General features: G+C 55.6%; 8 protein-coding genes across 8 annotated transcripts; 5 read left to right on the top strand and 3 right to left on the bottom strand.

Moving 5' to 3' along the window:
• Positions 1-379: 379 nt before the first annotated feature.
• ACRALDRAFT_2038838 (uncharacterized protein) lies at positions 380-1,636 on the top strand (the record flags this gene model as incomplete). The annotated part of the gene is made up of 3 exons (XM_071020912.1): positions 380-493; positions 580-753; positions 911-1,636. The coding sequence occupies 3 exons, from the start codon at positions 380-382 to the stop codon at positions 1,634-1,636; spliced, it is 1,014 nt and encodes a 337-aa protein (XP_070879145.1).
• A 349-nt stretch (positions 1,637-1,985) lies between these two features.
• ACRALDRAFT_2056323 (uncharacterized protein) lies at positions 1,986-4,599 on the bottom strand (the record flags this gene model as incomplete). The annotated part of the gene is made up of 3 exons (XM_071021761.1): positions 4,484-4,599; positions 4,259-4,401; positions 1,986-4,151 (listed from the first exon to the last, which is right to left on the bottom strand). The coding sequence occupies exons 1-3, from the start codon at positions 4,521-4,523 to the stop codon at positions 1,986-1,988; spliced, it is 2,349 nt and encodes a 782-aa protein (XP_070879144.1). The 5' UTR covers positions 4,524-4,599.
• Positions 4,600-4,921: 322 nt separating this feature from the next.
• ACRALDRAFT_2093097 (uncharacterized protein) lies at positions 4,922-5,665 on the top strand (the record flags this gene model as incomplete). Its single annotated transcript, XM_071022619.1, has 1 exon — positions 4,922-5,665. The coding sequence occupies one exon, from the start codon at positions 4,922-4,924 to the stop codon at positions 5,663-5,665; it is 744 nt and encodes a 247-aa protein (XP_070879143.1).
• Positions 5,666-5,688: 23 nt separating this feature from the next.
• On the bottom strand, positions 5,689-7,544 carry ACRALDRAFT_1079027 (uncharacterized protein). The gene is made up of 2 exons (XM_071018850.1): positions 6,162-7,544; positions 5,689-6,085 (listed from the first exon to the last, which is right to left on the bottom strand). Exons 1-2 carry the CDS (start codon positions 7,431-7,433, stop codon positions 5,966-5,968), a joined length of 1,392 nt encoding a protein of 463 aa, XP_070879142.1. The 5' UTR covers positions 7,434-7,544; the 3' UTR covers positions 5,689-5,965.
• A 2,736-nt stretch (positions 7,545-10,280) lies between these two features.
• ACRALDRAFT_2038827 (uncharacterized protein) lies at positions 10,281-12,881 on the top strand (the record flags this gene model as incomplete). The annotated part of the gene is made up of 1 exon (XM_071020911.1): positions 10,281-12,881. The coding sequence occupies one exon, from the start codon at positions 10,281-10,283 to the stop codon at positions 12,879-12,881; it is 2,601 nt and encodes an 866-aa protein (XP_070879141.1).
• Positions 12,882-14,785: 1,904 nt separating this feature from the next.
• On the bottom strand, positions 14,786-16,376 carry ACRALDRAFT_1079029 (uncharacterized protein; the record flags this gene model as incomplete). The annotated part of the gene is made up of 2 exons (XM_071018851.1): positions 14,786-15,517; positions 15,586-16,376. The coding sequence occupies 2 exons, from the start codon at positions 16,374-16,376 to the stop codon at positions 15,304-15,306; spliced, it is 1,005 nt and encodes a 334-aa protein (XP_070879140.1). The 3' UTR covers positions 14,786-15,303.
• Positions 16,377-17,766: 1,390 nt separating this feature from the next.
• Positions 17,767-19,096, top strand: ACRALDRAFT_1073881 (uncharacterized protein). Its single transcript, XM_071018166.1, has 3 exons — positions 17,767-17,929; positions 17,985-18,123; positions 18,186-19,096. The coding sequence occupies exons 1-3, from the start codon at positions 17,821-17,823 to the stop codon at positions 18,499-18,501; spliced, it is 564 nt and encodes a 187-aa protein (XP_070879139.1). The 5' UTR covers positions 17,767-17,820; the 3' UTR covers positions 18,502-19,096.
• A 3,649-nt stretch (positions 19,097-22,745) lies between these two features.
• Positions 22,746-23,470, top strand: ACRALDRAFT_1054032 (uncharacterized protein; the record flags this gene model as incomplete). The annotated part of the gene is made up of 3 exons (XM_071015806.1): positions 22,746-22,852; positions 22,985-23,137; positions 23,272-23,470. The coding sequence occupies 3 exons, from the start codon at positions 22,746-22,748 to the stop codon at positions 23,468-23,470; spliced, it is 459 nt and encodes a 152-aa protein (XP_070879138.1).
• Between the last annotated feature and the right edge of the window lie 18 nt (positions 23,471-23,488).

The following is a 23,488-nucleotide window of genomic DNA, read 5'->3' as shown; positions in this document are numbered from 1 at the left end:
CGCTATCACCCCCATCCCACCCCACTAATTGTGCACCTGACCCGCTAAACCCCAAAGTCTCCAGGGCCGATCCCCCACCCCGGAATTCCGGTCTGGCCCTTTCACCGACCCCACGCCCCCAGCTTATGTACTGTACCACTCACCGGCTGATGGCTCATCACGGGAATGGCTAACACCGGCAATGGCCGGCTTTCCGGATAACCTCACCCCGCAGTCCATTCTTCTACGAATATCCTCTCAGTCTTGCGACACTTACCTTTCACTTTACCTCTTTACGAGGATATCTCATCGTCTCTTATGCCTAAAGTCCTAATATCGCGCCTGCTAGAGCTAGAACAAGAACAACACCACACGAAAACAACCAGGCCAGTTCTTCACAATGCGAGCCGGTACAGCCAGGCTTAGGACAACCCTACGCGCTCCCTCGCGTAGGGGCTTTGCGACGTCTCCCCGCTGCCTCGACAAGTATGGCTTCATCGGCCTCGGACAGATGGTAGGACCTCCCCTGTGTTCGACCCCGGGATACACCGTATGTGGTTCGATAGGACTGACACGTTCGGCTCTGCTCGCCATCATCAGGGCTACCAAATGGCCCGCAACTTGCAATCCAAGCTGCCTCCGACCGATTCCATCAGCATCTACGATATCAACAAGGACGCCATGCAACAACTCAAGGCCGAGATGGAGGGTGCGCAAGCCGGCGGCGCCAAGGTGTCACTAGCCGAGAGCGCCCCCGAAGCATCAAGTGAAGCGGTATGTGTTTTATTCCCAATGTTCGCTCCTGTTTCGTATTCTATACACGTAGATCCAATAAGACGAATGCGCCTCGACTGCTTTTGCCAACCGTTCACACCTCGGATAATGCGGGACGACTGTTTACTGACCGCCTACGCTCCCTCCCACCCAACAGGACACCATCATCACCGTTCTTCCCGAACCGCATCACGTAAAATCAGTATACGAAACCATCCTCTCCAGCCTCGCCAACAAGCCGAACAAGGACCGCCTCTTCATCGACTGCTCGACCATCGACCCGCAAACCTCCCGCGCCGTCGCCTCCTCCGTCACCGCCGCCTCGCAGGGCGCCTTCGTCGACGCGCCCATGTCGGGCGGCGTAGTCGGCGCCACGGCCGGCACGCTCACCTTCATGCTCGGCGCGTCGGCCTCCCTCCTGCCGCGCGCCGAGCCCACCCTCCTCCGCATGGGCCGCCGCGTCCTGCACTGCGGCGACCAGGGCGCCGGCCTCGCCGCCAAGCTGGCCAACAACTACCTCCTCGCCCTCAACAACCTCGCCACCGCCGAGGCCATGAACCTCGGCGTCCGCTGCGGCCTCGACCCCACCGTCTTGGCCAACGTGCTCAACGTCAGCACGGGCCGCTGCTGGCCTTCCGAGGTCAACAACCCCGTCCCTGGCGTCGTCGAGGGCGCCCCTGCGGGAAGGGACTATGCTGGCGGTTTCGGTATCGCCCTGATGAAGAAGGATCTTGGTTTGGCCGTCGTGGCTGCCAGGGAGGCCGGTGCGAAGCTGGAGCTCGCCGATAGGGCGTCGGAGGTCTATGCCAATGCTGCCGCCGACGAGAGGTGTAAGGGCCGCGATTTCTCCGTCGTGTACCGGTATATGGGCGGTAAGGAATAAGGAGATGGGCGGTTGGCTGAGAAAACATGACGCCGCATGGTCGGGGAGTCGGGCGGAGAGGGTGTACGACCAGGTGATTCGAACGCGGCATATGAAAGCATATAGACTTGGGCTTCCTGTGACATGGACGCCACGTACAAAGCTAGGAGGGTAATGATTCGGGCTTTGGAAATATAGCCCTTCCTTCTTCATCCCATTCCCTGCCTATGGGTTCGCTGCAGAATATGCCTCTCATCCATCCCATGAACCACGTACCCAGAACCACATAATGAAACCCTAGCATTCCACAGCTTCTAACGGGAATATCGGAACCATGTCATATCTTGACATGTCACACTTGCTCTTTACCTCAATCGCTCTCACTTGAGCTGTCAGATTCGTCATCATCATCGTCGTCATCGTCATCGTCTTCTGTATCGCCTTCATCGCTGTCAGCTTCTTCCTCCTCTTCTTCTTCTTCTTCGTCTTCGTCTTCATCTTCTTCCTCCTCCTCCTCTTCCTCCTCCTCTTCCTCTGCCAGCCAATCATCCAAAGTCTTCGACCCGACAGCGACGCCAACGCCTGCCGCCGCACCCACCCCTGCTGCCGCCTGAAGCCCGTTTGCGCCTTTTGGTGCGGATCGTGCCGCCTCGTCCAGCTGCTGGCCAGCAGGGGCCACCCTCCCCTCGCCGTATCCCGTGGTCTCGGTGTCCCGTAGTCCGGGATCGGGTTCCTGGCCCTCCGCAACCCAGTTCGGGAGCGCCTCATACCCGCGAATGCCATGTAGGCCGCCGCCGCCGGCGAGAACGAGCGTCGCAGAACCGAGTCTGAAGCCCTTCCGCGTTTCGGACGGGCTGGGCGCTTGCGGGGCGGGCTTGGGCGCGAGGAGCATGAGAGTGGCGAGTTGGGGGACGGCGAGGAGAGCGCGATACATGCGAGCCCGATCGCGGAGATCGTACGAGGTGTCGTACCGGACGAGGAGGAGGGTGTAGTTCCAGAGCTTGGCGACAGGGTGTTCGTCCTCGTCGGGGTCAGACGGTGGTGGGGCATCTTCTGCCCGCTTCTCGGTTTCGCGGTTGAGGTGGTGGAGGTAGACCTTGGCGGCGAGAAGGAGGATCTGTCGCTTGGCCGCCTCGGACTCGTTGACAAAGTCCCGCAGGAGGATGCGGACCACATCGGCGGCGATGTTGTCTTCGCCGTTCAGGCCGGCGAATTCGCCCACCAGCCATATGATGGTCGCCCTTGCTTGGGGATCCGTCGCCGAGTCGAGGTTCTTTGCCAGCCGGACCACGGTCCCGACATGGCCCTGCGGGTCCTGTTGGATCAGGTGGCGGATGACTGTCAAGGATTCGGCCGCCAATGTCCCGTCGAGGCTGGTGATCTGCCCCAGGAGCAGCCTCAAACACCTCGCGGCCGTTGTCGGGTCGCCTTGCGCACACCGGCCGATGGCCCTCACCGCCTCCTTGACCAGCGCTTTGTTGGACGACCCGGAGAAATGTTCCAGCTCGCTGAGGACGAGACTCTTGACATAAGGTGTCGCGTAAGGGAAGATGAGAGTTAATACCTCCAGCTTCAGCTCCCACACTTGTGGCGAGTCGGTCGCCCGGATGAGGAAGTGACTGGCGTATCTGACAAAGTCCTGCGGCATCGCAAGACATACCGAGACGATGTTGTAGAGAGCGATCTGCTGTATATCCTGGGGACTGCGGAGTAGCGCAATGAGTGGGCCGATGGCGTCCTTGACGTACTCGGGGGTGCCAAGTTCGATGTAACAGCGGATGACGGCTATCACGACGGCCGAGTTCCGACTTTGTAAAAGCGGGTTGATTCCCTTTAGGAAGAGCACTAAATCAGGGTCCAGCACGACGACCTTTTTCTCCGTGCTGTCTTCGCTCGGCGAAGGTTCCCCATAAAAGTCACCCAGATCCGCCGCCGTTTTGTCTTGGGACTTGAGAGTTCGCGTCCTCCTGGGGAAGCATTTCCTCGCGTAAAAGGTCATCATGCGCATTGTGGCAAGTTGGCTCCACTCGTCCATGTCTACAATCTTCTTGACGAGCCCCCGATAGTGTTTGTGGATGAGGTCGATGCGTTCGGGGCAGACCTCCATAAAGGCGGTCACGGCGGCGCCGGCCACATAGTACTGTCTGTCGCCGATGAGAGTAGAGAGGTAGTCAACCAGCTGGGGTAGCTGCGAAGGGTCGAGGCGGTAGCACTTGGGAACGGCGAGGGCGGCTGCGCGGCGGACGTAGGGGCTCATGTCGGCGACGCCCTTCTTGATGGCGAGGGAGACGATCTGGCTGATGACGGGGACACGGATACCGGACATGGTTTTCAGGGCGAGGGCACGGACTTGGGGGTTGGTGTCGGAGAGCGCCTTTTGGATGGTGTTGATGGATAGCAGGGCGAGGTCGGGTTCCTGTTCGGCATGGTGTATGAGGTAAATGTAGACCAGTTTGCGGATTTCGAGGTTGGGAGACGCGACATTCTTGACGACCGAGGAGAAGAAGGGTAATGTCTTTTGGCCGCGGTACATCATCTGCAACAGAAAGCCAGGGAATCAGCGCGAGACGACAACATCTAATTGGAAAGAAAATGGCTGGGGCACCGCGCGGACACGGACGGAGGCGTTCGAACGGAACATACAGAGAGGACGCGACGTAGGCCCTCGAGAACGTCGCGGTCATTTCGGCTATCGAGGAGCTTCTTCATCTGATTACGGTCCAAGGGTCGGCTCGAGAGGCGAGAGCTGCGGGCAGCCGAGGCCGCATCGATGGTGAGCTCGCGGGCTTTTCAAAGTTAGCAGCAGCCCCAACATTACTGGGGATTGGCAGAGGCACATGGCGTGGCTTGAGAAGAGATGAAGCCTACCATTTTCTAGCACCGAGGAGATGGATGCTATTGTCTCCATTTTTGGCGACAGGGAGAACCCTGGATCCAGGAACGTTCAGGCGGCGTTTGAACCTGGCAAGTCTGCGAAGACGGAGGACGGAGGAGGTAAGGTGTGAGGTGAGTGTCGAGAAGAAATGACGTCTCGTGCTGTGCTTCTGCCTCTTCGGCGGTCAGGAGCACGGTCCACCTAGTGGAGGGGTACCCTGCAACCGTTACCAGTTGGTAGCACGCCATGCCAGCCCCACTTGCTGTACTTCTGCTCTCCTCTCAACTTCTCAGTTATTATCGACCGATCCCTAAGCCGACTCTTGAACGACAGTATCACTACAATCTACCGAGACCAGGTTTCTTAAAGCTTTCTAATTACCTAGTTAGACAGTATGGGGCTGTCAAGAAATATGCATTACGTGTGACACAATGAATACGCCTATGGTCCTCTCACCAGCAACTCCAACTGAACTCCTCCAATATATCCTCGCTTATCAGACACACCCAACCACTCTCCTCATCTGCTCTACACGCGCCGATTTTCTCTCCTCGCTCGCTCGCGACGTCCAAACCCAGGTACCGCAGCAAGACGAAAGCAGGTGCGACGACCGAGATGACCGAGACAACCGAGATCCAGGACCGGCCCACCTACCGTCTTCCCTTCTCGCAGCCCCAATCTACCAAGTGGCAGTTGCACGGCACATCCGCATCCTCTTCCTCCCCACCGTAACCCATCTACGCGCCTACCTTGCTATATTCACACCGGAGGACTCCAAAGTCCCACCGCCGCCGTTACCACGAGCCAAAGGCGTGGAAGCTACCTCGGCATCGACATCGACATCAACATCGAACCGCCATCGTCCGCCTCTGCTCCTAGCTTACGGCTTCTTGTCCCAGCACCGCGACACGAGCGAGTGGAGCGCCCAGGGAATTGGCACTACGGCCGCCGCGCTCGTGGAGGCCGCTTCCCGACATGAGTTTCGCGCTGCGCTTGTTGAACCCCGGGACGATGGAGGCCATGCGACCTTTAATGCGCTTCTCTCTGAGCCGGCGCCGGTTCTAAGCGGAGGGGCAAGGAGAGACGAGGGCGGGTGGATGGGAAGAACGGTGGAGGTGCGCAGTGTTCTGGCACGCTGGTTTCGGTTCCAGATCGGGCAGTGGGATGTCAAGTAAATCCGATGATGGCCAGGCGCTCGTCCAGGAGATCCAAGGTAAAATCTAACAATGTTCAGGGGTATATTCAATTGGACTCAACTCCTGGGCTCAATAACCGATAACCCCTTTGCCATAAAGTCAGGTGTCCACCCTTCGCCATTTTTCCCTCAACGCCGATCGCCTTGTAGTGTTGCGTATGTACGCATTGCATCCCTCGTGTCTCATCCAGTCTGCCTTCGTACAGTCATTATCCAATACTCGCTGCCAACCAAAATAGACACAAGTAGAAATGTCGTGTGCGAATCTGACGCCGCTACGTCACATGCCGATATGCTGCTCCATCTCTGTCATGTACAGATTGATGTGCGCCTCCAACTTGAGATACTCGTCGTGAGAACTCTGAATTTCGTTTTCGATATTCTCCTTGAGATCCAGCATCTAGAAATGCATCGTCAGTAACAAAGCTCAAAAGAAAAATTTCCAAGTCAGAGAAAAGGTGTCGGGGCATGCTCACTTTCTTCTCCGTCTGCTCGATCCGCACCCTCCTCCTTTCCATATCCCTGCCCTTCTCGGTCCGCTCCTCGGTCAGCCTGCGATGCACGGCGCGGAGCTCCTCCATCTTCTCCTTGGCATCCTGCGCCTTGGCCGCGCTCTGCTCCCGCAGCCGGTCGGTGCGCTCGTTCCACTTGAGCAGCTGCCGCTGCAGCAGCGCCTCGGTCCGCTCCACCTCGCGCACGTTGTTGCCGCGCTCCGAGAGGGCGTCCCGCTGCCGCGCGTTCCGCAGGTTCTCTTCCTCTTCCTTGGCGAGCTCGGTCGCCACCTCCTCCAGCACCTTGATGCAGGACGCCACGTCGGCCGAGACGACGCCGAACGAGTCGGCCGACGTCTGCAGCGCGCGCGACCGCCGGTCCAGCGAGTCGATGCGCGCCTTCTCGTGCGCGAGCGTGTTGCTCAGCTCCGCCAGGCTGGCCTGCAGCGCCGACGGGCTCTGGAGGACATACGGCCGGAGCTTGCCGCTCTCCTGCTTGCACACCAGCTTCGCCGTCGTCTTCTCCTCGAGCGCCGCCGTGAGCTCGTTCTTCTTGATCTTGGCCTCCTCCAGCGTCGTCGCCACCTTCTCCTGGTTCCGCCGCAGCTCCAAAAGCGTCTTCTTGAGCTCCTCGTTGCGCTGCGTCTTCTGTCGCACCTGCGCCTCCATGGCCCGGCGGTTGCGTCGCATGTCCTCGAGCCGCGCCTCCATGTCCTGGTTCTCGCCGTACAGGGCTTCGATGCGCGCCTTGGTCGTCTCGGCCTTGTTAAAGTGCTCGTCTATTATGCCCGTCTGGCTCTCGCGAAACCGTACAAAGTTGATGAGGTAGCTGAAAATCTTGACGAGGCGGTCGTGGTTGGGTCTGTACAAGTCGTTGAAGCTAAAGTCGTTGATGCCGCACTCGAGCAGGAGCTTGCGCAGCGACACGTAAAACCCCATCAGATTGCGCGTGTCCGGTGGCACCACATCGGCGTATTCGCCGCAGATATCTTCGGCGGCCGCACGCATCGCCGGCTCGACCGTCTCGCGCGTCGCATTGAGGAGCAGCTCGGCGAACCATTCAAATATCATCTGCACCTGCACCGGGTTGGGTTTCTGCAGGTCGGCCACCGTGAAGGGGATGCCAATGTCCGTGATGCACCCCACAATCTCCCTGTCTGGCAGTCGCATGAACGCGTCGGCCTCATCTTCCTTCTTCCGTGAGCGTGATTGGGTCTGGTGGCTTGGGATGATGCTCATGCGAGGATTATACGCCATTATGTCGGTAGGGTGGCGACGATGTCGCCAATCGTCGGAGTGCGTGGCACGATGTAATGAAAAGTGAACCCGATAATTGAAAGCCGATATCCTGGGGAACGATGTCGGTCGTGTTAGGCTGCGATAAACAGATAGGAGGAGGTTGCTGTGACAACAATATTACTCCCAATTTAGCAGATAGTCATGTGATAAATCACATGATTATCACATAGTTTTCCCGTCCCGTCCCTGAGCTCCTCCATGGTCCTCTGCTCGTCGCCCTTACTTCGTACGCATGAAGGATCGGAAAACGGCGCGGACTTGGTGAGACATTTGGCGAGACATCGCCAAGAAGTCACATTCTTTATCGAGGTCTGAGTCGGGCAATTATTAGGCCCTTTCGAAATTTCCATCTTACCAGGCGAGGCATGAGAGACCGCAACCAACCTTGTTGATCGGGTCGCTTCTTTATCTCGGAAAGGATCGCTGACCTAGTCGGCTCGGTCTCGTATCTGACCACGACGCCAGCAGTGCGTACATATGCCGCCAGACATACTTAGTACGTAGGCGGTCTTGGAGCAGCATCACCTTTCTGTCTTCTGCCGGCCGCCTTCCAAATCACGGGCTCGCCTGTACAACGTACGGATCATTCAGGGGCATTATGCCACCATGCCGTGACAACATTCATCGATGCAGTGTTACGGAGAGCCGATCTGCAATCTCGCCTTTGTGAGACAATCCGAAGATCATCGACCGATTTGATGACAGCCAATCTCGTTCCAGCGGATGGCTGAGAGGTGCCATTGGCGAATAATAGGTAGGAAATCCGGACTGAATCGTGCCAAGGGCAGAACCACGACAGGGCTGAATACGAAGGGAAGGAGGGATAAGAGAAGCAGCAGACAGGGGTACGCAATATTCAACTGCAGGTGCCCGTCGAGGATGACGATGGCATCGTCTTCTCGTACGGTTCCTCAACTTGGTCGGCTACGTAATTGCCCTCCCACCCGGCCCAGTCGCCGTATATCCAGCCCCTCCATACGCCTGGGCGGCTACTAGAAAGAAACCTGTTGTTCCCACTCTCAGCCCAGTGTCGTGAAGTCGGCAGAGCATAAATGGATAAGGGCCCTCCCTATGCTCCAACTCATCTATTAACCTTGGCAGGCAGCTTTCTCGTCATCAACTGCGTCATGACCAGAACTACAGTGTTGAGTAGGACACATCATGTCCGCAATACAATGTACAATGTGTGGAGTACCCAAACGTTACGGATACACTGTGTCGGCTCCGATATAAAAACAGCACACAGTACGTACTTTAATTGAGGACTATGTGTACATACAGTCAAGTCCTCAGCCAAATTTGTACTCCGTATCCGTGAGAGGTACTTTTACTGTTCGTCACTGATGAATTATTGGCTTCAGCCTTGCACGAGTCACGCAAGATCGAATGACAGGCCAGCCCCGACTAGGCAGGATGGACGACGGCGCGCTGGCTGTTAGTGGTTGGCTCAATGCGAGAACGGGAGCGGGATGCGCTGTGCTAGTGTGCGGTTCGACAAGACGTGTTGCCGTTTTACAAGCGGTGTGTGTCAGTTGAGTTGTTGACAAGACGCAGGACAAAGTACCAAGTAACTACGAACCCCAGGTGGACAAAAGTGACCATTCTTCGGCTACCAATATGCGTACGAGCTTTGGCAAGGTTTCGCTCCTACCTATGCACTAAAATTACCTGATACTTTACGATGATATACGATGTAGGTGCGAGGTATAAGGAGGAGGACAGGGCGGATACTTCGTATGTAGGTACGTTGTCGTACGTTCTGGATGTACATAGGTATTCGTAGTGAAGAATTCATCGTACCGGTACCTGCAACTTGTCGGCGCAAGGATGGTAGCGGTACCTCGCTTCATGCCAAGACTCAAGCCACTATTGAAATGGTACAACTTAGTACGGTACTAACTAATTACGTGACGCATGTTGCCGCGAAATATACACTGTACAACACCGTTTAATCACACTTGTGGATGGGTCTCCATGCGGTCTTGCTGCCCAATTCGCTATGACGGAAGACGGATGAAAATAAGTCGCGACACCGTTTTTCTCCACCGAGTGGATAAACGGTGGCTGGTGACCAGTGACTCGCCCGACCGGGTACTTCACAGGCTACATGCCAGGTACTTGGGCTGAACCTTGAGACAGCCAGGGGAATGGTTCAGCAAGATGTAGCCTTGACCAGCCAAGATGGGCTTGGTTTAGTCCCCATGGACCCATTTTAAGCCCATTAAGGCATCCGCAGCTACCCCATGTCCCGAGCCAGCCCTCCCCAGTAAGGGGATAATGTGGCAACAGGGAAGGTCCAGGTCCCTTGGCCCTGAGTACTCCCAAAGTCTGGGCCCCGTCTTCCCATATGTCGGTTTCTCAACGCTCCCTGACGCACACCCACACTCACCAACTCACACGTCAGGTATTCTCTTCTTTTTTCTTTCTTGTCTACCTACCCAACCTAAACCAATAGGCAATTACCTGCTTTCCCTCCTCCACGCCTACGCCTACTCCATCCATCTACACCTCCACCTACAGCGATAACGTCCGACTTCGTCTCTTTTTCGGAACGTATCTTCTCCCTCCGCCTCACATACCACATATCCGCTACAAGACGACTCCTCTGGGCAATCGCAAACGACTCGGCCCCCCGACGATTCGACGATCGACGATATCTACGTACCGAACCGAACCGACCAGCGCATGCCCTCAACGATACAGTCACCGTGTTCTCGTCCATCACAGTGACCATCATGCTCGCCTCTCGTCTCCATTACGCCTGCTCTTCTTGTGTTCGAAATCAGTGATACCCCACTGTGAAAGATGTCTATATGGCCTTTTCGGAGGAAAACAGGGCGGAAACGCTCCCGCAGCGGCAGCGGCTCCGCCTTGTCCGATAACGAATGCCCTGCCCCGACATCCCAGGCGCTCCGCGACAACCCTTCCGCTACCGTCTCTGCTACGAGAACCGCCTCGCAAAAGAAGCAGCGCACAGAGAAAAATACCGCCAACAAGCTGAACCGGCAAGCTCGCACGTACAGTTTTTCCCCAGGACGCAATGATTCCATCCGTGCCTCGGGAAGGGTGGATTCGGTCCCACCACATCCCTCGACCGAATCACCCCAGTCACAGTCAATGGAGGACGACAAGGGACAAGGTGCGGCCTGGTCCCGCGTTCCGACCCTACATAAAAAGGATTCCGGCCGACGTGTTCTCCGACGGAAAAGCACCAAGAGCAGGAGAAAAAACACTGGCCGCGAGGCCGAGATCAAGGCCATGAGCAACTTTGCTCCCGTCCGACCAGCAGTTGGCTCGTGGCCTGATGGCCGGCCTGTCCGGGCGGAGAGTAAGAGAGCTAAGGGGGGCATCACCAACGCCGGTACTTGGAATCCTGCTTCCGACGTCTCTTTGCCCCTCCAAGGGTCCATCCACTCGACCATGTCTTCCGAATCCGAACACGCCTCCTACAAAGTTTCAGCCCTAGAAGCTCTTGCCCCACGCCCGACCCTGCGATATGCGTCCAACTCACGACACAGCCCCTCCACCGGTTCACTTCCTGCTCGGACTTGCTCGCAGAGGAGGAGGCTCGTCAAACAGGAACCCATATCGGAGGCGACCTTGAAGGCTCATAAACGAATCGATAGCCTAGCCGATGACCTCGACGCAGCTGGCTTGCGGGAGCTCATGGAACGTGACAAGCGTCGGAGGGAAAGAAAGAAACAGCGTGAGCAGGAACGGATCGAAGGGCGCTTGTCCCGACGCGCAGAGAAACAAAAGGAGGCCGAGGCGGAAGCCGAGGCCAGAGGCACACCGTCTCCGCAGAACCTCGAACGGGGTGTGATGGGGAGGGACGTCGCGGGCCTGGGTCTCGACTCGACCTCGGCAGTCGTCACGTCATCGAGAAGACGTCCGTCAGATGACTCGATTCAAAAATCCTACAAGTCGCCCGAGGCTGGCAGGCCAGTACAGGAGGCGCCCGGCGCCGATGCTCGAAACCACCAGGCCGAACCTCTTAACAAATTCTACAGGACAGACAGCATACCCCAAGATATTGAAACCTCGCCTCCAGAGCCGATCCCCCCGAGCGCAGCCCCATCACCAGTGGCTGAAGAACCCAGGCCGGCCAGGATGGCCTTTTTACGATCGAAAAAAACAAGGTCACGGACAACGTTGGCATCGGACGAGAAGCGCAATCTCTCATCCTTAGCATCCAAGTCAAATGACTCCGTTGCCGCTACCAAACATTCAGACACCAGCGGGCGAGGCAAGTCCACTCTCTCGGCACTAATTAGGTGGGGTACAAGGAGCATACGGAGGAGCTCAGGCCCATCTTCATTCTCCAACACGTCCCGCGAAGAGATGCAAGCAGCGGTGGCTCAGGGGCCTCCTGCACATGCGCAAGCACAGGCTCAAGAACAGGCACCGGCGCGGGCGCAGGTCCAAGCTCAAGCCCAGCATCGGAATCAGAACCAAATCCAACCAGAACATCAATTGCAACCTATACAGACGACACAAACAACTGGGACAATATCCTCTGCGGTATCAACGGATGCGCCTGCCCCCTCAGCGGCGGCCTCTCAACCCAAGACAATGGGCACCCGAGTCCCTAGACGGACGCGATCTCGCTTCAGGGAAGACCTACCTGAAATGCCGATATCACCGCCAGAGTCGCGTGCGGCATCCCAGGAGCCCGAGCACAAGGCGGCCATGGCCGGCGATTCCGAGAACAAGACACACGAAGCCATTCCCGAGGATACGGCTCCAGAGCTGGCTTCGAGCCCAGCAATACCACGTGACGCATCGGCAGCCGAACCGCAATCCGCCCAGCAGGAAAATATGCGGCAGACACCAACATCACTCCATCGACTTCCGCAGAACTCCCCTCAACCACACTCCATCTCCCTCGCGTCCATCGACTCTGAGGGGTCCTGGCTTTCCGGGAAGCTCGGGAAGCGGTCCTCGTCTGGCATGGGCATGCGAGACAGCCTCGCTCGCCAACGACAGGCCAATCGGCGCCGTTCCGTCCATTCCACTGGCGGCACAACCGAGGACGAACTTGCCGACGACGAGTATCTGTCCAATCTCGCCACGCCACCACGAGAAAGGCAGCTGGAGGAGATCCAACACGGTCGGCCTTCGTCCGAGGAAGGGCGTCCTAGCAGTGATGATGAGCAACTCGCGGACATATATGCGGGGAGGAGTGAGGTGACTGTGGGAACTGTCAAAACTCATCATCCGCAAATACACCGGCAGGAACACCAGGCCTCTCTGATGAAGAGCCGAGAGGGCCTCTTGAACGAATTCGAAGAAGACCGACACTCGACGCCTTCGGCTGAACTAGAGCTAGGCGAAACGTCTCCTGTCCAGCGCGCGGCCAGCATCGATCTGGGCCGCAACAGCCATGCCCGGCGCATGAGCGGATGAGAAGGAGGTTGCTAATTTCTAGGACATGAATGACACGACAGCGGAACCAGGCCCGACCCAGATACCAGCCATTCAGCGCAAGACGACCGGAGAAACGCGATTCATACCAATTATACCAACTTGTGGCTCGACTTGACGAGTTGACCATACACCACGCTCCTTCAACGAATTTCTTTACCGTTTACACTATACTCACCCTAGTCACTCTTTTCCAACGTCTTTCCTTTTTACGAACTATAAACGAACAACACAAAAAAAATAAGAAAAGATGAAAACCCAAGCGACCAAAAAAATATCAAAGCAACAGACAAGAATGCGTTTCTCCTTCGTCTTGGCTGGCTCTGGGGTTCGGCTGGGACATTTGCGCTGTTCGTCGAATCAGTTCATCGACGCGTGTAAACACCACACGCTCGGCACCTCTCGTCCATCTCCATTCTTAAGAGGTGCCGCCTATGTTTTCATCTATACCCCACCTACCACTTTATCAATAATACCCAATTATGAAGACTAATCGGATAATGCGGGCCGGTTCAATAGGAGAGAAGGGAGAAAAGAAAGGTCCAGGCAAGGCAAGGCAAGGCACCACAGTTCTCGGCATGTTTATCTACGCCTTGTTTGCTCTGCTTCACGTTCACGTTTTTGGCATGGGGTATTCGCAAAGAAAGGATTTGTTTTCCTGCGCCGGCCGTTCCCGTCGTGGAGAACAGGTGGAATTCCCCATTCATGTTCTTAATTCACCTGCTTGGTTGTTTAGATGCGAAGTGTGTACAGCCTTGGGGATTTTCGGCGTCTGGTGAATTCTCGGGCGAGAGCTGTCAATCAATACAGCGCTGTACATTGTCAGGCGCTACCGTCAGACAAAGGATACAGGTATGCACTTGGGAGGCTGGTTCTGTTACATTAACAGTCGAATATTGACATCCCCTTCCCACTAATCCGGGATGGCTTAGCATCTACGGAGTAGATCAGCCCTATTGAGGAACAGAGCATCTCTTTCCCTCCCTCTGCCCGTCGCACGCACATCTTATACATTCAATAATACAACACAGTTCTTATGAAAAGCATATTAATTGCCCAAGGAAAAACTACTCCCGTTAGCCTGGACATGCCCATTTATTCGGAGCGGCCCATGTCTCCAAGAAGCTGGTCACAAACCAGGCAGTGTTATGTATACCTACTTATTAACTAAGATATATGGGAATATTATCTTCTACTTCATCGTTTCTTGTACGGTACCTATGGCGCAGTAAGTTGTAACTACATGTACTTTGTCTTATTACCACCGTCACTGCCATACGACATAGACATAGGGCGGCGGCGACTTCCCGCTTGCTCAGCGAGGTGCCTGCCCCGAAGGAATCTGGACACATATGTAACCGTTAGTCGACTCGGTCCCTCTTTCCATGTCATCTGGTTTAGCCTGGTCGCGCCTACCTCCGTCACCGACTAAGAGAAAGTACCATCCGGTCGACCCTTCCGCCTTTTCTCAGTACCTAGGTATTACAACACGAACGGTCTTTGAATAGGTACCTAGCCAGATCCCCTCCATATTCGTCACCCCGCTGTCGACTCGAAGCTTCCAAAGACAACCACTAAAACAACGGCCAAAACATCATCACAACAACCGCCAACGCCTGTTCTGGCGCCGGGCGTTCGGTGACCAAGAATCGACGGCGGCTGCGGCCTTGTGAGCCACGACGACGCCTGAGTTGTTAAAAGTGACGGCAGACGCAGCCGCTGAGACGGCCAAGGCGGCTACTCAGATTGCCGCCAACATGACGAACATGACCAGTGCTGCCCATGGCACAGCACATGCGGCGGCCACTAACACGACCCTAGCCGCCAAACGCCGCGACCGGTTAGTCTGCATCTCTGCTTCCCCGTGTAACACTACCTATAATTAACAATCTATTCCCTTAAGGTCTATCTAAACGTTCCGATTACATGCGCAGGCATCGTAGGCCCACGCTTCAGAAGTCACTCTTCAGGGAGCAACAGGAGCTCAGCGCCAACTTCAGCTCGAGGATTTATGTGATACCCGACATTGGGTCGCCGCTTTCCCTCGACCAGCCGGCCACATGCCTTGTCGTTCAACGAGAAACTAGGAGACTCCAGTCATTTACTAAATGGACGCCATCGGAATACTGACACGGAACACAATGCACGACGGTCTCCAGCTTGGCCCATGCCCCAGTTTAGTCCCATGTACGGCTATAATTAGCCACGTCGCACCGATTCCAAGACACTCATGCCACAGAGACCCAGATATGAAGTGGAACGCGGAACGGCCCGGTTAGTGCTGTGCAACTCGGACCCGAACATTCTCTTCTCCGAACTATCCCATTCCGTGCCGACATACGAAGCGAGCCCACCTATTCGAGGGGCCCGTTGATGCATTCGGCATGCACGAGACGAGGGTCACTCAGAGCACCTCACGCATCTCCCGCTGCTCCGCTCGTTCCGCCATGATCTGTTCCTTTTCCTCGCCCGTCTTCCCCATAAATGGGAAGAGCAGCCCCGGATGGAAGAGGGTCAAAAGCATAACGGCGAGAAGAATCATGGCCCCGTCCAAGATGAGGAATAGCGTCTCGTTCTGCATCAGCTCGTTTGCCCAGCCCATGGACATTTCAGGAATTCTGCAACATCACCACCCATCAGTTCCAGTTTCTCGTTTTTGTTTCAAAACAAAACGAAAAAGACGTACCGGTAAATGCAGCGGATGATGATGGCGATATAGGCCGTTGTGAGCCCTGCGATGAATACTTTGACCATATGTTCCTCTCTATTCGCCGTCTCCTGACCGCGCAGCAACGCCAGCAGGTTCCACGTCTTCGGCCCGCCAGTTTGGTCGTCGACATTGGCCTTCTGCTTCATCGCCCTCTTGCGTCGCCAGACATAAATCATCATGAGCCCACCGCACAGCACCATGTTGGCCACCTGGAAGGACACGCCTGCCACCAACATGGCAGAGCCCGCGTCGTACAAGTCCCGGCCGTCTTCCATGCCGTTCGCAATGGCCGAGATTCCGCCTCCGGCGCCTTGGATCACGATGGATATAAAATCGGTCCCCACGAAGACCCAGGGGTAGAGCTTGGGCTTGATCATCGACCACTCCGGCCCGTACCACAGGACCAGATGCTTGAACGTGACGGAGATGGCCGCCGCCGTCAGCGTCGGGCCGAGCACGAGCATCATGCTGTTGATGACGAGCCCCTCGAAGGACCAAGGGTTGAAAGACATGTAGATGCGCGCCGCGTAACCGATCAGCTCGAACAGAGTCCCGGCCGCCAGCCACGCGACGAAGGCCCAGGCTCGGGAACGCCATCCGAGATATGTCTGCGCGACGAGAAGTGTCCCATAGATGCCGACGAAGAATGCGCAGGCTCCCAAGGTGAAGTAGTCGCCGTAGGTCGACGCCTCGACCGGACAGCGCTCGGAAACTCCGTCACATGTATCATATGTCGGGTAGAAGAACTCTTCCTCGGATTGATTCATTTTCGTCGGCGGATTTGGGCGCACGGCGATTGCGCCAGATAGCACTCGAAACGTAAGCAGGTTTTCCCGTCGACTTGGATGGTTGTGTGGATGTCGATTTCGATTATTCGATTATAATTATCGCCGGGCAGGGCTGGATGATTAGCCAGTAGCAGAGGTTTTCCGGTCGTCCATCATCAGTTTACAATGCGAAAGGAAAAGGAAAAGACATGGCACTGTCGCACCGAGGACGCGAGAAACAGACAGACGGAAAGGACCTGGCTTCGCATCAGTGCAAGCAAGGGAATTCGCTCGTTTCCCACCCCCTCGGATTCTGCCATCAATCTTCCGAACGCGAATACGACTCGGATAGACCCCAGACAGGCATACTCGTAGGTGTTCTTCGGAGGTGGTCTCCTTGGCCTTCCCTTCTCGGTGGCCGCTTATTACCATCCAATGGCACGCTGCGATTTTTCGCTGCCTAATCTCGAAACGGTCTTCGCTTGGAGAAATGATTCCGGACTTCTAACATGGCTTGGCGGATGTCGTTTTCTTGGACAGGGGTAAGATACTTGTCCCTCGAAGCTTCGTGCTTGAAATACTGGTAGAGCGCTGCTACTGTAGCTGTAGCTGCTGTTACTATTGCCGTTGTCGTTGTCGTTGCCGTTGCTTTTTAGTTAACTCGGTTTATACTGCCACTCCGATTCGTTTCTCCCTCTGCGGCAGCACTCCGCTGAAATAACGACGTGTGTATTAGGGGCTGTGTCATAGGACGACTGGCAGGATGACTGCCTTGGCGGGAAGGGTCCCGACGCGGGATGATGCGAAGTCCCACCAGGGGACGACAGGGACTAACGAAAGACTTCTGACGTCCCCATTGTCTATTGATAGCATTTCCAGATTCCAATCTTCTCGGTAGAATCAGTGAGACACTACCCCCATCTCACCTGTACGTAACCGCCGCCAAAGCTGCCCTGGCGCTTAACCACACCCAGGCGGCTGTTCGGTCGAACCGAATCGATCATCCGGCTCTACTATCGCCCCCATTTAGCATGGATAGGACAAACAAATCCATCAAAGAGCGTGGATCATCATTCATCCACGTCAAATCGTTTCGCCTTTTGTAGACCAGGACCATGTCGCCCACCATTGGTCTCGCTGGTCTCAGCCAGAGAATCCAACAGGCCACAGCCCTCGCAGTGCTGCATGATCGCAGCGGCTGTTGCTTCTCTTGATTGGCGACGTTGGCCCGATACAGTGGCCCGCTCCTTCAAGGTTGTCACATATCCTTATTCTGGGTGTTTCCTGCCTGGCCGTGCACTGCCTACAGCGAGTCCCCAACTCCCTCAAATGGAGCCGGGCTGCCCGCCTGATGCCTCGTGCAACTTCACTCTGTTCAATTTCGCTAAGAGTTGAAACATTGAGATGTGCTACCGTCTCTGATGCTTGATTCTGTACCGTCGACATGCTGTGCTCCTCGACTCGATCCGCATCATCCGAGTCTGTGACGTTAAAGGGTTCGGGGACAAGCGATAGCGACAATGAGTCCCGGCCTGTCCGCCTGCTTTCCCTCGGTCAGTAACCCCGACAAGGTGACTTCTTTTCATCACTAAACTGTGGCGTGAGCAGATGGAGGCGGCATCAGGGGAATCTCGTCTATCCTCATTCTTAAAGAGGTAATGAAGCAGGTCAACGCTGGTCGTGACCCCAAAGATGAGCTTCAGCCATGGCAGGTATTCGATTTGATCGGTGGCACGAGCACAGGCGGGTGAGTGAAACGTGGTTTTGGCGTGCTGGAGGGCGTCACAGGGTAACTGACGACGGTGATAGGATCATCGCCATCATGCTCGGGCGCCTGCGAATGACGCTCGACGAATGCCACGACGCGTATATCCAATTGGCCAAGTCCATCTTCAAACCCAAGCGATACAGATACGACATCTTTAGCCGTACCGTTGACTTCCTCTCGGCCAAGGAGAGGTTCGACTCATCCAAGTTCGAACAGGTCGTCAGAAAAATCCTACGGGAACGGACGGGCAGCGAACACACCCCTCTTCGGGACTCTGATCAAACCTCACCTTGCAAAGTGTCAGTTATAGGGTCATTATCACCTAGAGTACTCCTCCCAGCTGACAGTGGCATCTAGTTTCGTCTCCACGGTCCACGCTGACCAAAACGAGCTCGTCCTCCTAAGGTCGTACGACAACAGGGGAGCCACAGATCAGGTCCCGGCCAACTTTGAACTCTGGGAGGCCCTCCGCGCCACGTCTGCCGCGAGCACCTACTTCAAGGAATACCGCCATCGTGACAATTCAGGATACGTCGATGGCGCGTTCAAGTGCAACAATCCCATCTTCCAGGTCCATCACGAGGCGAGGGACCTGTGGCCCGACCGCGATGTCTTCCTCATCAGCATTGGGACGGGCACGAAGCCGTCTGTTCCGCTGCGGGGCCACGTCGTGAAGCTTGCGCGCAGTCTGTCGAAGCTCGTGACGGAGACGGAGGAAACCTGGAGAAGGTTCCAACGGACACACAAGGACTTGATTTCCGGCAACATGCTGTATAGGTACAGCGTCCCGGAGGTCGGCGGCGTGGATCTAGGTGACCATAAGCAGATTGAACGCGTCAGGGCGAGTACGCTCTGCTTCCTCCGGGACGAATCGGTCAAGAAGGACGTCAAGACGTGCGCCGCCAAAATGGTAGAGATTGAGACGACGGACTATGCCGCTTTACGAGAGGCAGAGGAGGTTGCCACAACCGGGCCATTGGCCCTCTCCGACGAAGAAAAAGGTGAGTCAGGTTGTCGACGTCGGCGAGATTGCTATCGTGCGCTAACACACTTGCCCACCTACTGCAGCGTGTCTCAAAACCCTCCACTGCGCAGCTGTCGATTACGAGTCGCAGAGGCTGAAGGTTGAGAAGGCTGTGCCGGGTACCTGCGAATGGTTCATCGAGCATCCCAAGTTCACCGCCTGGCTTGCCGAAACATCCGCTTCGATGCTTTGGGTGACTGCCAACCCGGGTTGTGGCAAGTCCGTCCTTTCCCGTTTCCTGGTCGACGAGTTGAGTAGGATGTACGGCGAGAAGGGTCTCGTGTGCTCGTTTTTCTTCAAAGCCGGCGAAGATACGCGCCACCAGGCCAATCAAGCTCTTTGCGCCATTCTACACCAAGTCCTCGCGTCTCATCCCGAACTCGTCAAGGTCGCCATGAAAGACTTCTCTCGTCGAGATTCCCTGGCGTTCACTAGCTGTATCGAGGGAATATGGCGGATTCTATGCGCAGCTTCGGCACAGCTCGGTCATCTGCAGATAATTTGCATTGTTGATGCGCTTGATGAGTGCACCGAGTCGACTCGAAATGAATTCTGCAGCTTGCTCTCCTCCAGCTTTCGCTCAAACAATAGTGGGATTGCCCCGTTCAATCTGAAGTTTCTCGTCACATCTCGGCCCTGGCCAAGTCTGGAGTCCCGTTTACGACCTTTGCGGTCCATCCGACTCCGAGGCGAAGACGAATCCGACGCCCTTGCGCGAGACATCGACAAGATGATCGAGTGCAGGGTACAGGAGCTAGAGGATGCTTCGGAATTGTCTGAAGACGCAGCTCGTACCTTGAGAAGGGAACTGAGCAAGGGAGCCGACCAGACATTTCTCTGGGCAGCCTTGGTCCTTGATACTATTGCCCGCATGCCGTCGAGGAAACTGAGTTCCATCAATGAGACGCTGAACGGCATCCCTCTGAGCCTTGATCAGCTCTACGAGAGCGAACTGGCTGGCTTCAAGGACCAGACCGTGTCAATCAAACTCCTCGAAGCTCTGCTAGTGGCCCGGAGAGCACTGACGCTTGACGAGATCAACATTGCACTGAACATCACGGGCTCAAGGCGGTCAGTTCGAGGCCTGGAGGAGGACATGGAACCAAACATCGAATGGACCGTCAAGCGACTCGGCGGCTTCTTCGTCCGCATCGGCAACGGCACAGTCTCTCTGGTGCATGAGACTGCTCGCGATTTCCTTTTGAAAGCATCAAGAACGGATGGTGGTCCAAAGCCCCCTCTCATCAATAAAACAAGAGCGGAACTCCAGGCTGCAACCTCATGCGTTCGGTTTCTCCTTCTTGAAGGGATCCCTCAGAGGGAGGGAGGAGTCCCGCCGGTAAAGGAGCACTGGGCCAAGTCAAACGAGGATTATCTTGGCGCAGCCCCTAAATGGCTGAGCGGATATCTCGAATATGCCTCGACAAACTGGTTCCGCCACTGCAATGAGTACACGTTTTCCGACATGGGCTCGGAGCTTCGCGGGCTAGTCAAAATACTCTGCGATCCTAGACGGGAGCATTTCGCCAAATGGTGGCCATTCTACGCCACCCCACAAGTACGGGAGAACCTGCGTCGCGATACATTGGCACTTCCAAACCCGCCACGTTACTACTTGCTATTCTCATCTGGTGGTGACTGCGATTACGCCCACTACGCTACTGCCCGAGGTCACAGCGTGATTGTGCGTGGCCTCGTCGAGTCCGGGTATTGCAGCATCCTCGACGAATGCAACGATGAGCTAGACCTGCTCGCTGTTGCTGCATTCGCAAGATACTTTTCCTTACTCGAATGGATGTTGGACCGTTTGGACAGCAATCTAGATTCCGTCGGCAGCGCCCTGCTTTCGGCACTGGACGCACGCTGGTCGAGTGCTGTTAAGCTGTTGCTCTCGACTGGTGTCGACGTGAACCAGAAATATAGACTGGGTAAGAGAAGCTGTCCGGAGAGCTGGAGTGATCCTATGGCGATCCTTTTGGATTGGACAAGGAATCACGACCGTCAAAACATTAGTATCCCCAGCCTGCACATGCTCCTGGACAATGGGCTTGTCGTATTAGACGAGCATGTCGTTGAGGTCGCCTCCAGTGGTCTGGGGGAGTTCCTAAGGGTGATGTTGCAACATGACTCGAGGCCTCTTGAGCAGAGGCTGCCGCGGCTGAGAAAAGCGTACTCGGCAGCAACGCGGAGCGGACGGCTTGAATGCCGGAGGCTCGTCCTCGAGATTGCAGGGGGTGCGCTAGCTGACGACGGCGATCTCTCCGAAGGACTGAGTGCGGTCGCTATTCGAGACGATTTCAAAGCAGCCGATGAGATGGTGCGTTCGGGAGCCCGTGACAACGGCGATGCCTTGATCTGGGCCGCTCGTTATGGGTCACACGACATGTTCGAGACGCTTCTGAAAAGCCAGAGCTACAGCCATGCGCAGCTCGGCAACGCCTTGTCAGTCTTCTTCAACATGATCAATACGCTTCAGATACGGGAGTACGAAGAGATGAAAGGCATGAGAGCGCTCAATGGCCAAGGCATCCTAGAGCCCAATGGTCAAAGATGCCGGGTTTTCAACGAAATCAAATACGCGACCACTTTCTGCTCGGGAAAGACCAGTATTCCCGACATGCTAATGGAAAGAGACGCACGGTCGACGGGGGCCCATCTTATTGGGGCTTTGGCGACAGTAGTCCCGATGGACGAGGAGTTTGGACTCTACCTAGTGGAAAATATGCACCGTCTGCAGGACGAGGTTCGACCAGCGGAAATCTTCCTGATGGCCTGCTTCTGGGGAAAGGAAACGATCGTTCGCAAGATACTGGACGACGAGCCGGATATCGACGCAGCCAACAGCTTTGGTGTCACACCTATCCTCACGGCGACGGCCTCCGGGAATTGTCGAGTGGTCGAACTGCTATTGAGTCGGGGTGCGACGGTGACGGTTAAGCCACCACTACATGACCACGGAAATGTCGTGCCTGGGACAGTTGACAGCGAAATGGTGGTCTGGTGGCGCAAGCTCAGTTCACTCCTCGACGGAGGCGAGCTGTGTCCGGTCACGTTGGCACAGACATTGGGATATGACGATATCGAGAAGCTCCTCACCGGCGAGACCCCAAGTTCTGGGTCATGATTACCAAATACAATGACTCGGAAATAATTATTAATAATACAGTGCATTACCAAGCCGAGTTCGGAGTCACGAGCCAAGGTTCCACAGCATTAGCGAATGGCGTCATCCCAAAAAAAGAAATCCCCGGCATTCAAGCCCGCCATCCAGCGTGGATACTCGCATACTCGCATATGGACAGAGAAGAATCTGCACCGTTCCTGCTGCTTCCCCTCTACGGAAAGCTCGAAAAGCGTATTAGGAAGCACTTTGACGTCCCTCAACAGTGACTGGCGTCATTTATAATTCCGCTCCTCCAAATAGTAAACCCGCCACACCCCGCACTTGAACCCGCCCCTAATGTCAACCACCCTGCTATCACGTTCTCTTCGGCCACTCCTTTCGCGATCATATCCCAGATTCCCAGCAAAGTCGTCAAACCCATCGATTAATTATTTCCACGCCTTTACTGCCAACATGAGCGATACCAAAGAAACCGCCGCCGCCACCACCGCCGACACCACCGCCGCCACCGCGGCCCCCGCCAATGCCCCCCCCAAGCACTATGTTTACACTATTGCATCGTAAGTCCGGCCAGGAAATTTGCTCCGTGGTCGTGGCAATCCAACTTCACCAAGACTCGGAAACCCCGTCAATCAGTGGTCAACGCCCAGACCCGTCAGTCGAGTAGCCAGAGCTAACCATGGGATTCGTAGGAAGGATGAATTCCACAGAATCCTCAGAGGCGAGGAGGTAGCACTCTTTAGAGAGAAGACCAAGGACCTACTGCCGGCTAAGAAGCTCGTTATCTTGGACAGCTTTGCCGACTGGTGCGCTCCCTGCAAGGCTATCGCGCCTCTTTATCAGAGGTACGTCAGCTTTCTTCAAGACTCATGCACGAGAGTTTTGCGCCCCCGTCCCCCTCTTAAAAATAAAAAATAAAAGAAAAGAAAAACGGGTCCCCAGGCAGAATAGGATGTTAATGCCCTCTACACTTCAACAGATTGTCCAACCAAAAAGAATTTGACAGCGTCCACTTCCTCCAGTTCGATGTTGACAAACTGCTCGATCTGGCCGGGGAGCTCAACGTTCGTGCCATGCCGACATTCTACGTCTTTAAGGACGGCAACAAGGTTGAGGAATTAAGGGGTCTTCATGCTCCTATCGAGAGCACTCTCAAGAAGTATGTGGGCGCCGCCTAAAAGTTCTATGGGTGTATA

Source organism: Sodiomyces alcalophilus (assembly GCF_042370955.1).
Source record: "Sodiomyces alcalophilus JCM 7366 unplaced genomic scaffold ACRALscaffold_1, whole genome shotgun sequence".
Taxonomy (NCBI): domain Eukaryota; kingdom Fungi; phylum Ascomycota; class Sordariomycetes; order Glomerellales; family Plectosphaerellaceae; genus Sodiomyces; species Sodiomyces alcalophilus.
The sequence above is the reverse complement of the archived record's forward strand: the minus strand, read 5'-3'. Positions and strand labels throughout refer to the sequence as shown.